The 13,988-nt window shown below is 43.7% G+C and overlaps 1 protein-coding gene across 1 annotated transcript; it reads left to right on the plus strand.

Moving 5' to 3' along the window:
* The first annotated feature begins 1,751 nt into the window (after positions 1-1,751).
* Positions 1,752-13,590, plus strand: DCPS (decapping enzyme, scavenger). The gene is made up of 6 exons (XM_072156665.1): positions 1,752-1,946; positions 2,347-2,512; positions 7,027-7,172; positions 9,111-9,224; positions 13,020-13,130; positions 13,256-13,590. Exons 1-6 carry the CDS (start codon positions 1,767-1,769, stop codon positions 13,520-13,522), a joined length of 984 nt encoding a protein of 327 aa, XP_072012766.1. The 5' UTR covers positions 1,752-1,766; the 3' UTR covers positions 13,523-13,590.
* Positions 13,591-13,988: the final 398 nt, after the last annotated feature.

Consider the following 13,988-nt stretch of genomic DNA (forward strand, 5'->3'; position numbering starts at 1 on the left):
TATTAACGTATGCATGGTGTTTTTTTAAAGTGCTGTTATATGATCTCTGACAAGAAGGTGGAGTAACTTCTAAGCACAGAAGCTGTGGCAGCTTACAAGAACAGAGTAGTAGGTGCAGCCCCACAATGCAAAGAATTCTTCAGCGGAAACATGGCTTGTACTATGGGTTCAGGGTGGTTTTTTTAAGCCAAAAGCAGGTGTGGATTGTAATGGGAGAGGACTTATTAATAAGTGCTACTCCTCCTCTATTATTATTCCATTCCTGGTTTGGACATCCAAAACTGCATCTGAAAAACTGAACATGTGGACGCACCCTTAGAATTATGTCAATTACTGCTGTAGATACCGGATGCAGCACATGTAGCATATAACACACAGATTTTCCATGCAGCACTGCTAGTGATGTCACATACTGTTCTCTAGTGAATGGTAGGCTGCATTCTTGTTAATATCACCACAAAGGCTACAACCTATGTGATACCACCACTGCTTTTTATTGGATAGGATGTATATTAGGCGATGTCACCACTGTGATTTACTGAGTATACAGGCTGCTCAGTGATGTCACCACCGGTCACTAGTGATTAGATAGGCTGCATTGCCAGTGATGTCATCACTGCTCTCTAGTTAACTCTAAGGGGTTATCCGGGTTTAAAAAAATTTTTATGGCCGGGCTGGGGAGGGCTAGTTAAACATAATTAACATGTACTTACCTCCTCCGGCGCCGCCGATGTCCCACGCCGCGGTCCCTTCGATCCGTGCCCCTGTTTGTTTACAGGGGCACGGAAGCTGCGCACACGGAGCTTCCGGTCCGCGATGTGGATGGCTCCTCCCATCCGTCCCTATCTCTCAGCGTTGTAAGCGCTGGGAGATGGTGCGCATGGGAGCTTCCGGCCGGCCGGAAGCTCCCTGTGCGCCCTTGTACTGAAACCGGCGCACGGAGAAGACGGGCCGCGGCGCGGGACATCGGCAGCACCGGAGGAGGTAAGTACATGTTTATTGTGTTTAAATAGCCCTCCCCAGCCCGGCCATAAAAAAATTTTTAAACCCGGATAACCCCTTTAATGGATAGGCTGCATTGTAAGTGATATCATCTCTATAATTTTTTGGATAGGCTGCATGTCCTACATTGTGGGACATTTATCTTAAGTCTGGAAACGTGTGTCCAGCTTTTGGTTAATATATGAGACATGCGACTAATGACTGAAAAGTTGCACAAAAGTCTAAGCAACCCCTTGCCTGCGTCTACTTTGAACTGGATGGTATTTGTGCATAAATTAGCGACTTTTCACCACAATTGCACCAAAATGTGCAACTTTTTCAGAAGTCCACATCTGGAAACTTATGGCAAATCTGGCGCTCCACTGAAAAAGAACAACATGGCGAACTTTTTGAAATAGCAACAAAAAGCACAAAATGCTAAAAAGTTGCAGAAAAGTAGGGGAAAAAAAGAAAAAAAATTGATAAATGCCCCCCATTGTCTTGATTGTCTTTTTCCAACCAACATCATCGGCCCCATTACAACTTCTATGGCTGCTACAGCAGTAATTGCACCCTTTGTAAAAACGCATAATATTTATAAAACTACAAACATTAAGTATCTGGAAATAACTTTTATAATAAGGTAATATCCAATAATTTATGTACAAGAATCAAGAGATACGAGCTCGAGCTAGACGTCACACAAGGTGGCGCTATCACAAGTTTCTTTACTGTCATTTATAACACGGTGCAGTAGATGGCGCTGTAAACCGGCAGTACTGCGCATGTGCATGGTCACAATGGCTCATCCTGGGGAGAAGAGGAAGCGGGAAGATGAAGTGGAGAATTGCGGGGCCGGGGATGGGGGGTCCTCAGCGGCAGCTGAACATCCTCTATCTGGGTTCCAGCTGCAAAGCGTCCTGCGAGAGTCAGCGAGGGACAAAACGATCTTTCTCCATGGAAAGGTACCCGGGGGAAGGGAAAGTGGGTTACACCTGCACGAGCTCAGAGGAGGCTGTACCATTGGTGCGGAAGGAGGGGGGGAGGTGGATTGTACCATCTGGCGGTGATCTGCATACAGTGAAATTGTTACTTATTGACTATTATTGTTGCCTTAACCAGTTACATGCTGTATTTGTTCCTATGGGAGGACATTATACATATAGTATTACACCTTCCTTGTCTTTTCTATTGTTCTCTGCTATACTCTGTCAGACAATTGCTTCACCGTGCCTGGGCAGTTATAAGAGTGTAAAAGGTTATGTGATGTAGAGAAGAGCACCACTTCCTTCCCCATCCGTGCATTACAGGGTGGCCATGATGTCCTGTTCTGGGCTCCTCCTCACCTGCTCTGTTTCTCCACAGGTGAGCTGTAAGGAGCAGAGCGCAGATGCAGTCGTTATCCTGGAGAGGGCGCCCTTCCAGGCAGATGCAGTCTCTCGTCTGCTGGGCAATAATCCTGAGCCGAAGCTTCAACTAAAGAACGACATCTATAGCGTTTACCATCTAAATCCGCCACCTGAGCTGAATGGTGAGATGGGGTGAAGTAAACGGGCTGATGGATAATGGTGGTCCGACTGCTGGGCTCATGGCCCCCATAGAGGTCTATTGTGCACGCTCACAATACATTGCACCTTGTGGGTCGTTTTTGCGTATAGCCTAACAACCAATCGCAGGAGTAAACCCTTTAAATGCTGGCTACACGCTGCCATCTTGGCAACGATTGTCACTCTTTCCAGGTCCTGTCCTTTAGGCAGATGTGTAACGGTTTGTTTGTGAATTCAGAGCACAGAGGGGCTCATCAGCTTCATGGACCTAGTGAGTGTCCCATGGTTAAATGTGATGGGGGACCTTAAAAATAAAATATAAAAATGTTTATTCCTTTTAGTGACCCTGTAATGGGAAATAACTTCCCATTTCCCTCTCGCAACACCTCAAAAATTGAAAAAAGGGATTCGGATAGTAGTACAGTCCCCAAAACTCTAGCATTGAAAACATTAGCTGGTCCCACAAAAGTGACACGTTATAATGGTCCGTGCACCAAAAAAACTATTGTCTGAATACGGTAAAATGAAAAACTTTTTTTTTTCCTCCAAAAAAAAATTACGGAGGTACCTGGGACCCCATTGGACCCCGACTTTTCATAATCTGTGGGGGTCTCATCACTGAGACCCCCACTGATCACTAACTTGTGTTCGTGAGAAAACCCTTTTAATCCTATCCACACCCAAAGAATAACTTTTCCTGCTTCCCAGTACATGTCATTTAATATTAAATACTGCCACTAGTATGTGCAATTTGTTACTCAGAAAATAATCCCTCTTACAGCTCTGTACAAAATAAAGTACAAATAAAGTTTTTTGTATGTTTGGAAGGTTTTGTAAAGGATTATTGAATGTGGGGAGTGAAAAATGGAAATGCCTAAACAAAAAATGGCAGGTCTTTAAGGGTGAAGACACACATGGCGTTTTTGGGCCGTTTTTACTAAGTGCGTTTTCAGATCGTTAAAAACGCATGCGTTAAAAAACGCATCCGTTTTTTAAAAACGCATGCGTTTTTGTCCGTTTTTCGTTGCGCAATTTCGGAAAAACGGACAAAAACGCATGCGTTTTCAAAAAACGGATGCGTTTTTTAACGCATGCGTTTTTAACGATCTGAAAACGCACTTAGTAAAAACGGCCCAAAAACGCCATGTGTGTCTTCACCCTAAGGTGTTTGTATGGAAGTGTGAAATTGTGCTGCACATCATTCGTCCGGGATTGGTGGGATAGGACCCTAGCCAATCAGCTTAATTATCCCTACCATGTGACTCTTGCATTTTCCCTAACCTTCGAGAAGCCACACCTTTTTTATCTTTCCATTAGAAGATTTGGTTACTTAAAACATGCATAACTTCTGTTATATTATTATTTTTATTACATCTCTGGAGCTATGTTAGACCACGTTACATCAGTGGTAAATGAATGAATTAATAACGGGTGCCTAGCTGATAGAATAGCAGGTATTTTACTTTACGTTTAACTGACAGCCTCAAATATATCAATTAAAGAGGACCTTTGACCACCTCACACATGTAGAGATTATAATACCATCCTGTAGGGGCGGCTACACAGATTTAGGCGCACTTGAAATTTTCCTTCTAGCCCCTGCAGTTGCGGAGATATCATTCCGAGGTTCTGACCATTGTAATCAGTGTTTGGTCAGAGAGGAGGAGCTGGGGCTGGAGCTGGGGGCGTGTGTTATTCTAATCTTCTCTCATACTGTCCAATCAGTGGCAGGCAATGTCAGAGAAGCTTTTATGAATATTGAGCTGTGCGTTTTTTTTCTATGTTCATCTAATAGCTGTGTTCACACACATTCTGCTAATATTCTCTTGACATTGTGTTAACATAATCACAATGTTGTGTCAGTTTTGCATTTACGCGGCGTTTGCATCATGCTTACACTGCGTTTGCGCCACGGTTACGCTTATGCGGCGTTTGCGACAGTTACTTTCACGTGGCGTTTGAATTACGTTTACTTTTACACAACCTTTGTGTAACATTCACGCTTACACAGCATTTGCGTCACGTTTACGTGCCGCTTGCGCCACGTTTACGTGCCGTTTGCACGACGTTTGTGTCACGGCTACGCGCACGCAGCGCCGCTTGCGTCACGGCTACGCGCACGCAGCGCCGCTTGCGTCACGGCTACGCGCACGCAGCGCCGCTTGCGTCACGGCTACGCGCACGCAGCGCCGCTTGCGTCACGGCTACGCGCACGCAGCGCCGCTTGCGTCACGGCTACGCGCACGCAGCGCCGCTTGCGTCACGGCTACGCGCACGCAGCGCCGCTTGCGTCACGGCTACGCGCACGCAGCGCCGCTTGCGTCACGGCTACGCGCACGCAGCGCCGCTTGCGTCACGGCTACGCGCACGCAACATTTGCATTACATGGCGCTTGCGTCACGGCTACGCGCCGCTTGCATCACGGCTACGCTTACGCAACATTTGCATTACATGGCGTTTGCGTCACGGCTACGCGCCGCTTGCATCACGGCTACGCTTACGCAACATTTGCATTACATGGCGTTTGCGTCACGGCTACGCGCCGCTTGCATCACGGCTACGCTTACGCAACATTTGCATTACATGGCGTTTGCGTCACGGCTACGCGCCGCTTGCATGACGGCTACGCTTACGCAACATTTGCATTACATGGCGTTTGCGTCACGGCTACGCGCCGCTTGCATCACGGCTACGCTTACGCAACATTTGATTACACAGATTATAATGGTCACGTCTCGGGACTAATAACTCTGCAACCGTGGGGGCTAGAAGGAAAATTCTAAGTGCCTGTGAATCTATGTAGCAGCCCCTACAGTATGGCGGGCTAATCTCCATATAAGTGAGGTGGTGAAAGGTCCTCTTTAATATAGGACCTGAAACTTTCCATTTTGAGTTTGTCAGTTTTCTGATTTTATCTTGTGTGGTTTCTGATTTTTTTTTATTTATTTTTTATTTTTTTTTCACAGTGGAAGTTATTTATAGGCTTTAATCAGAAAAAATTGGGAAAGTAATTTTGGGGCTTCAGTCTTAGTATGCAGCTATAAGTTTGGGGTCAACCTAGGATGACCTTTAATATGAATTGGGTTAGGTTGTTCCATTCATCTAGCAATTGTATCTGTTCTGTATGAACAGTGGCTTTTCTCTACATAGGGTACACTACTTGTATAGTATATAATATTAACCCTTTCACGACCCGTGACGTAATAGCACGTCACGGGTCGGCCGCGGGTGCATGGAGAGGGCTCACGCGCTGAGCCCTCTCCATAGCCGGTAAGTCTTTGCTGCATATTGCAGCAAAGGCGTACCGGTAACACCCGCGATCGGTGCTAGCACCGATCGCGGGTGTTTTCACCTCGATCGCCGCCGGCAATGCTGCCGGCGGCTTCAAAAGCATGGCGGCGCGTGGGCGCCGCCATCTTTTCAAGGATCGCCGCTCCCCGTGACGTCATCGGGGAGCGGCGATCCGTCGCCATGGTAACCTCGGGTCTCGCGAAGACTCGAGGCTACTTCTGGTTAACCCATGCATTACAATGTGCTATCAGCACATTGTAATGTATGAGGAGTAAAATCCCCATATACTGCCATATTGTAGTATGGCAGTATATGATAGGATCGTGCAGACCCCCTAGGGTTAAAGTACCCTAGGGAGTCTGAAAAGTACTAAAAATAAAAATTAAAAAAAGTGAAAAAAAAAAAAATTATAATAAAAAACCCTAAAAACTCAAATCACCCCCCTTTCCCTAGAACTGATATAAATATAAATAAACAGTAAAAATCATAAACACATTAGGTATCGCCGCGTCCGAAAATGCCCGATCTATCAAAATATGATAACAGTTTTTCACTGCGTTTAATCCCGTAACGGAAAATCGCGCCCAAATTCGAAAATGGCACTTTTTTTGTCATTTAAAAAAATTAAAAAATTCTATAAAAAGTGATCACGAGGTCGTACAGTCCTAAAATTGATAACATTGTAAACGTCATCAAAATCCGCAAAAAACACCACCCACAGCTCAGTACACCAAAGTATAAAAAAAGTTATTAGCGCCAGAAGATGGCAAAATCCCAAAAAAAATTTTTGTACAGGAGGTTTTAATTTTTTTAAATGTATGAAAACATTATAAAACCTATACAAATTTGGTATCCCCGTAATCGTACCGACCCAAAGAATAAAGTAGACATGTCATTTGGGGCGCACAGTGAAATCCGTAAGATCCAAGCCCACAAGAAGGCGGCACAAATGCGTTTTTTTACCAATTTCACTGCATTTGGAATTTTTTTCCCGCTTCCTAGTACACGGCATGGAATATTCAATATCATTACTATAAAGAGCAATTTGTTACGCAGAAAATAAGCCGTCACACAGCTCTGTACATGGAAAAATAAAAAAGTTATGGATTTTTGATCATGGGGAGTAAAAAATGAAAATGAAAAAACAAAAAAGGGCCAGGTCCTGAAAGGGTTAAACAGATGCATATTTCTGTTCTCCATTATCCAGAAGTGAAAGCCACAGTCATTCACCCAGCAACTGAGAAGCATATCAAGAAGTATATGCGTCAGGAGCTTTACCTTATACAAGAAACTGGCGAGGATTATAGGAATATAACTCTCCCCTTCATTGAGTCCCAGAGCTTCAGCATTCAGGTAACTACTGCTTTGGGAAAAGTTTGTGATGGCTTACACACTTTCAATGCCTCTTTACTGCATGTATTTACAGAGGTAGTGGAAATGGCTTGTGACAACCGCTGTGATAGCTGTGACAACGGCCGTGTTAGCCCTTCCTCTTCTGTAGGATACTTGGGCATAACTTAAAGGGAACCTGTCACCAGGGACCTCATTTTCACTAAAACCAGATTGCAGAAGCCCATCACACCTGCAGTGCAAATCTGTCTTTTCTAAGCATTTGCATTACAATATAATTGTGAGTTATAACTTACCTTGCTCCATGACAAACTCCTGGAGTAGTCACAGAGGCTGGACTTTGGTTTGGCTGCATTTCAAAAAACAACATGTGAATTGTCTGTTATTTACTCCTCAGAGCTTAGCCCCCACCTTTGTGCTCCTGTAAAGCTCCACTTCCTGCTCCTTCTCAGAGCTGGTGAGATGACATCAGTGGGGGAGGGACAAGCTGTAAAGGAGCACAAAGATGGAGGCAGCCTGCAGCTCAGTCAAGTCACATGTTGCTTTTTTGAAAAGCATGCAAACCAAAGCCCAGCTCCTGTGACTACCCCAGGATTTTGTCAGGATGCAAGAGTAAGTTATAACACACAAATATACTGTAATGCAAATGCTTAGAAAAGGCAGAGAGACATTTTTGCAATGCAGGTGTCATGGGCTTTTACAATGTGTCTTTAGTGAAAATTAGGTCCCTGGTGACAGGTTCCCTTTAAGTGTTGAGGCTAAGAAAGGCAACTTCTGTATACTCAGGATCAGCCTTTGCGTTAGCCACTAGTGTTGCAAATTATACAATAAGGGATCGACCATAATCCCAAAAATGAAGAATGATAATTATTAATAAATCATCAATCTTCTGATCCAGTGAAGTGGTGTAAAAGTTTTTAAAATTTTGGCATAAAGCTCTTTTTGCTTTATAATATGTGACTTTGTTATATTGTATTATTGACTTATCTATGTATCTATATCTTTTTGTGTGTTAGTAGCAGCAGGACTGTAAACAATATATTTATTTTCCAGAATTGTAGCTGGGCTTGAAACTCTTGATGTGTGAGATCTCCTTAGTTAAAGGGAACCTGTCACCAGGGACCTCATTTTCACTAAAGACCGGTTACAAAAGTCCATCATATCTGTATTGCAAATATGCCTTTCTGCCCACTCTAAACATTTGCATTACAATACAATTGTGTGTTATAACTTACCCTGCACCCTGACAAAATCCTCTGTTTAGTCCTAGGGGTTGGGCTTTGGTTTGGATGCATTTCAAAAACCAACATGTGACTTGTCTTTGTTGCAGACTGCTCAGCCCTTGTCCCCCACCTTTGTGCTACTGTACAGCTCCTCCCTCCCCTCTCCCACTGATGTCAAAGGTAGGTAGACTTTTGCAACATGTCTTCAGTGAAAATGAGGTCCCTGGTGACAGGTTCCCTTTAACATAGAAAGCTCCTCCTCCTGAGTAACTGCTGTAGTATTCAAACAGGAGTCTCCTACAGGAATGACTTCTAGCAGAGAGGAAGGACTGTACTGTGTTTTGCAAAGAGATCTCGCATACCAATACATTAGAGTGCGCTTTCATAATCTAGCAATGTGATGCAATGAGAAAAATAATTATGACCCCATTTTACAAATTTACCAGTGGCCCGGTCAAAGACAGGATTATGCAGGTACAAGTCCAGCTACACTTCTGGGATATAAATCATTTTTACAGCTCTGCCTCTCACAACAAACACAGAGGTTCTGGGATTATGCCTAACGCTGTCTGAAGATTTGCACATTCAAAGCTGTTAACAAGATTCCCATTATGCCAGCTCATAGCTGCTGAAACTACATTTGTTTCCCTGAAGATGTCCTTCAATGTCTATTAGAAAGTTGCAGGATTTACCTTGGTCTTATTTCCTTTTTTTACAGTGGGTCTACAATATCCTGGAGAAGAAAGCAGAAGAGGATCGAATTGTCCATGAGAACCCGGATCAAGAAGTCGGTTTCATCCTATTACCTGACTTCAAATGGAATCAGAAACAGGTCTGTGACTCATTAGATGTAGTTTTTCAAACGTTTATCTGGCAGTTTTATGATTTTTGAAGGAAATTTGCCCAACGGAGTACAGTTCATAAAGGCTGTTTTGGTTTATGATATACGTTTGGTCACTTGGTTGCCCCCGTCCCTTTATTACTACAGTTTTCTATGAGGCCATTTGGAACAAGTTTGTCCAAAAATGACATTCCCCTTTGTAACATTGTCCTAAATTTAGAGGATATCTTTACCAAATCATGTCAGCTAGCCTGATATAACATGAGTTGTTACAGCTTTGCTTTTTTTTTAGTGTAGCCATTGAAGAGTAATTGTGAGCGAAGTTTTCCCTTCTTTATTCCTGCCGGATTGCAGCACGGCCGGGCACCTGCAGCAGCATGTGGTCCGTATTGCATGCAGTTGACTACGTCTAGTCTTGGGTAGCAGACCTGAAGATAATGTGTTGTAGTAGCAGGAATGAAAAATGAATTTCTGTTCCCGGATTATAGCTGCATTCGGAGCACTCTGGGGCACTGGTGTGTGAGATCTCTTTTAAATGTACTGCTGCACAGCCTCTCCTCCTGTGCTGTTGGAGGCTTCTGTTTGAAAACAGATACTCCGCATGAGGCGCTGTTCAGCAGTATAGTGAACAGATCTCGCACACCAGAGTGCTCCAAATTCAGTTACAATGCTGGAATATAAATGCATTTTGTACAGTCCTGTGGCACAAATCTATGGTTACACAAATTTTCCCCCAAATATGAAAAGTACCATGTGCTGATCACATCCCACCGATCTGTAACGGCTGTTCAGCTGGCAAATGGAGAGTTCTTACATCATATTTCACTTTCACTGTGATGCAAGGATTCCCTTTTTCTGCACTTATGGGATTTGACCAGCACACAGGTCAGTTTCCATGGACTGAGCACATTCATGTGCAGGAGCCTAAGGCTACATTCACACAATGTATGCCCACACAATGTATGGCGGGCATACATCAGTGCTGCGGAGAGGAGCAGGGGATGAGCGCTGCTCACCCCCGCCCCTCTCCATAGAAAGATACGGCGCCGTATCACGGGAAAAGTTAGGACATGTCCTATCTTTTCCCGGGCTACGGAGCGGTATGGTGCTGCACCGTACCGCTCCCGTACAGGGCCGTGAGCCCATAGAAGTGTATGGGGGACGTATATCTGCCGTATATACGTCCCCCATACATGTGTGTGAATGTAGCTAACTCTGTCTGCAGTTTTGAAAGGTCAATGCTTCTAACAGATTCCCTTTTAGGCAAATTTATTTATGGATAAAGGGGAATGACACTGTGCAGGTTAAGTTTTGCTCGATCTACAGGACCCTGCATATTGCAAGTTTTTTGACTTTTCACCGACACTTTTAAAACACAATGCAAGAAACAAATTTTAGTAGGAAGTTAGAAAAGTCTTTTGAAGGGGTTTAATAGAATTGCTTGGGGGATTTTAAACATTTTCTCTTTTGGGTACCTGTCTGACTTAAAAAAACTAAATTTAAATAGGGTTAAAATGCAAAACAAACGTTCTCTTGTGGTGTATGGGTTACACTATCTGTCCTCTTGTCCATTTAGATTACTAGCTTCAATAATCAGGCCTTTGTACTTGGGGGCTCCATTGAGCATGTGAATGTTCTTTACGTTCTGTGTCTGTCAATCCCCTCATCTTGGTGTCAGTTGTCACAGGCTCCTCTTTCATGTAGCTGGTAAGAGCTACTCTGATTTCTCTGGTGTATACAATGACGTTGTTTGGTGACATCAAGGGCGTGAATTTCTGGTGTCCTGTTACTACAGAGTTGTCATTTGGGACACAGAGAAGTATGTAGAGTGCTGACAATTGAAACGGCCATTGATGTCAAAGTTTAGTCAGGATCAGGTGACTGTCCTTTGAAGGGGTTCGACAGTGACATACAAGTTAGCCCCTATAGGGGCAAACTTGCTGATCAGCGGGGTCTCGGTGATGGCACCCCAACGAGTCACGAAAATGGGAGTCTGTTGCACCCCCATCGTCTCCTGATATGAAGAGAGCAGCTGGTCGTATAGGGCTGCAGATAGGGGCTAACTTGTAAGTCACTGAAAAACACCTTAATGGGAACCTGTCGACAGAAGCCCATCACACTTGTATTGCAAATATGTGCTGCCGACTGCTCAGCTCTTGGCCCCCACCTTTGTGCTCCTGCTCCTTCACTGAGGTCACAGCCTGGTGAGATGACATCAGTGGTGTAGGGAGGACCTGTACAGGAGCACAAAGGTGGGGGCTGAGAGCTGAGGAGTGCAGCACAGAGAGGTCACATGTTGTTTTTTGAAATGCGTCCAAACCCAATACTCAGAGTAAACAGAAAGGCTTTGGAATGCAGGTGTATGGAATGCATGGGCTTCTGAAACTTTTCTTTTGTGAAATTGAGGTCCCTGGTGACAGGTTCCCTTTAAATGAATTCTTCATTACCAGACTAACCCAGTTTTATTAAATTGTAGCATACATAGCCATTTCCTTTTATTTTTCCAGTCTCTGCTTCTTCACCAGAGGTTTGACAGATGCTGGACAACCCCTTCCACTAGGCAGGCCAGCCTTTAGGATATTAGGGAGTTTATGAAACACAGTTATATCTATCTACATGGAACTTAAAGGTATCCTCAGGGAGCAAGCAGTAGAACAATTATGACAGTCCTGTTGTTCTGTTCCTAGGTTATTGACGATGCACAATGGTCTATTGAGAGTTTGCTGATGGTCATGTCCCACGTTCAGGATCTATTGTACACTTCTGCAGCATGCTCATGTTTCGCTGCTGGGATGTGGGATTTAATATCTTTTGTGTTTTAGCCTTTTAAAGTGGATGTTTGTGTTCCTGGGAATTCCGGGTATATCCTTCTCTGCGGTTGTGGTGATCTATTCACTAATAGTCGTATCACATTCAGTGTATACTGTGAGCCACAGAGGAAGCATCCAAGCGTCACAGTGATGCAGATCCATCTTCTGCTGAGATTAACAACCTCTGCACTTTCACCACATTTACTTTTATACCTGGAGGAATCTTGATCTTTCTGGGAAGTAGTCGGGGATAGACTGATAATTGGCGCTCTAATATTCTTAGTGTCTGAAGGCTGTAATGTAATATCTTCTCACTAATCCTGAATAATGGTGTTCTCCTCAAGTGTCCTTTCCGGGGAACCCTGTAAAATGAGATTAGGAGACTCCTGGTCTTCAGAGTGAAGTGTGCGACCAGGTGTCCAGCTACCATGTGCCATGATATACTAGGAGAGTGACTACTACATCCCCATACCTAAAGCTATGTGCCATGATCTACTAGGAGAACGGCTACTACATCCCCATACCTATAGCTATATGCCATGATATACTAGGAGAACGGCTACTGCATCCCCATACCTAAAGCTATGTGCCATGATATACTAGGAGAACGGCTACTACATCCCCATACCTATAGCTATATGCCATGATATACTAGGAGAACGGCTACTGCATCCCCATACCTAAAGCTATGTGCCATGATATACTAGGAGAACGGCTACTACATCCCCATACCTAAAGCTATGTGCCATGATCTACTAGGAGAACGGCTACTACATCCCCATACCTATAGCTATATGCCATGATATACTAGGAGAACGGCTACTGCATCCCCATACCTAAAGCTATGTGCCATGATCTACTAGGAGAGTGACTACTACATCCCCATACCTATAAGCTATATGCCATGATCTACTAGGAGAGTGACTACTACATCCCCATACCTAAAGCTAGGAATTATATTTTTTCTGTGTTGCAGGTAGATGATCTGTACCTCATCGCCATCTGTCACAAACGTGGCATAAAATCCTTACGAGACCTTAACGGGGACCACTTGCCGCTGCTTAAGAATGTCCTGCAAGAGGGACAGGTGAGAACAATGGCGTCTGGTCAGATGTAAACAATGTGTTCATTTTTGTGCAATGAAAAGTTTTGCATCCTTCAGATAGTTTGGGCTGCAATTCACGCAATAATTTTTTTTGGATTTTGTTTTAGGAAGCCATCCTGAAGCAGTACGGTGTCCAGGGTAACCATTTGCGTATCTATCTTCATTACCAACCTTCGTATTACCACCTGCATGTGCATTTCGTAGCACTTGGGCACGAGGCTCCAGGCATCACTGTAGAGCGTGCCCACCTCCTGAGTGACGTTATCCAGAATCTAGAGATGGACTCTCAGTACTACAGCAAACGCACCCTGACGTATACCCTGCGTTCAGACGAACCACTCCTGCAGAAATTTAAAGAAGCCGGAAGATGCTGAATCTGCGTTTTATATGAAGTTTATATTTTACGACTGATTATAATTCTTTTTTTTTTTTTTTTTTTTTTTTACATACATTTTTAAATCTTACATTTTGTTTTTCTCTTTTGTATGATGCCACACATCTGAGCTGCCATCCACTGTTTATCCTGTTAAAATGTTTTTATGTGGTTTTATATATTTTGACTTTTTATAAATTAAAATGGTATCTCCACAGACAAAAAAAGTGATGATAGATTACTAGGATGTACTAGCTCCCTCTTTATGATCACTGGGAAACCCAAAAGATCCTAAGAATGTAAAGGACATTGTAAAACAATGTCACAGCTGTGCTGCTTGTTGTATGATCCTAATGGAAGCTTTATTTTTACCCTTTTAAAGTACATCTGTACCAATTTTTTTTCCCCCCCTCACAAATCAATAGCTCGTTGTAAAACAACTTTGCTTGTTAACTTTGTTACCTATA

Source organism: Engystomops pustulosus, chromosome 6 (assembly GCF_040894005.1).
Source record: "Engystomops pustulosus chromosome 6, aEngPut4.maternal, whole genome shotgun sequence".
In the NCBI taxonomy this organism is placed as follows: domain Eukaryota; kingdom Metazoa; phylum Chordata; class Amphibia; order Anura; family Leptodactylidae; genus Engystomops; species Engystomops pustulosus.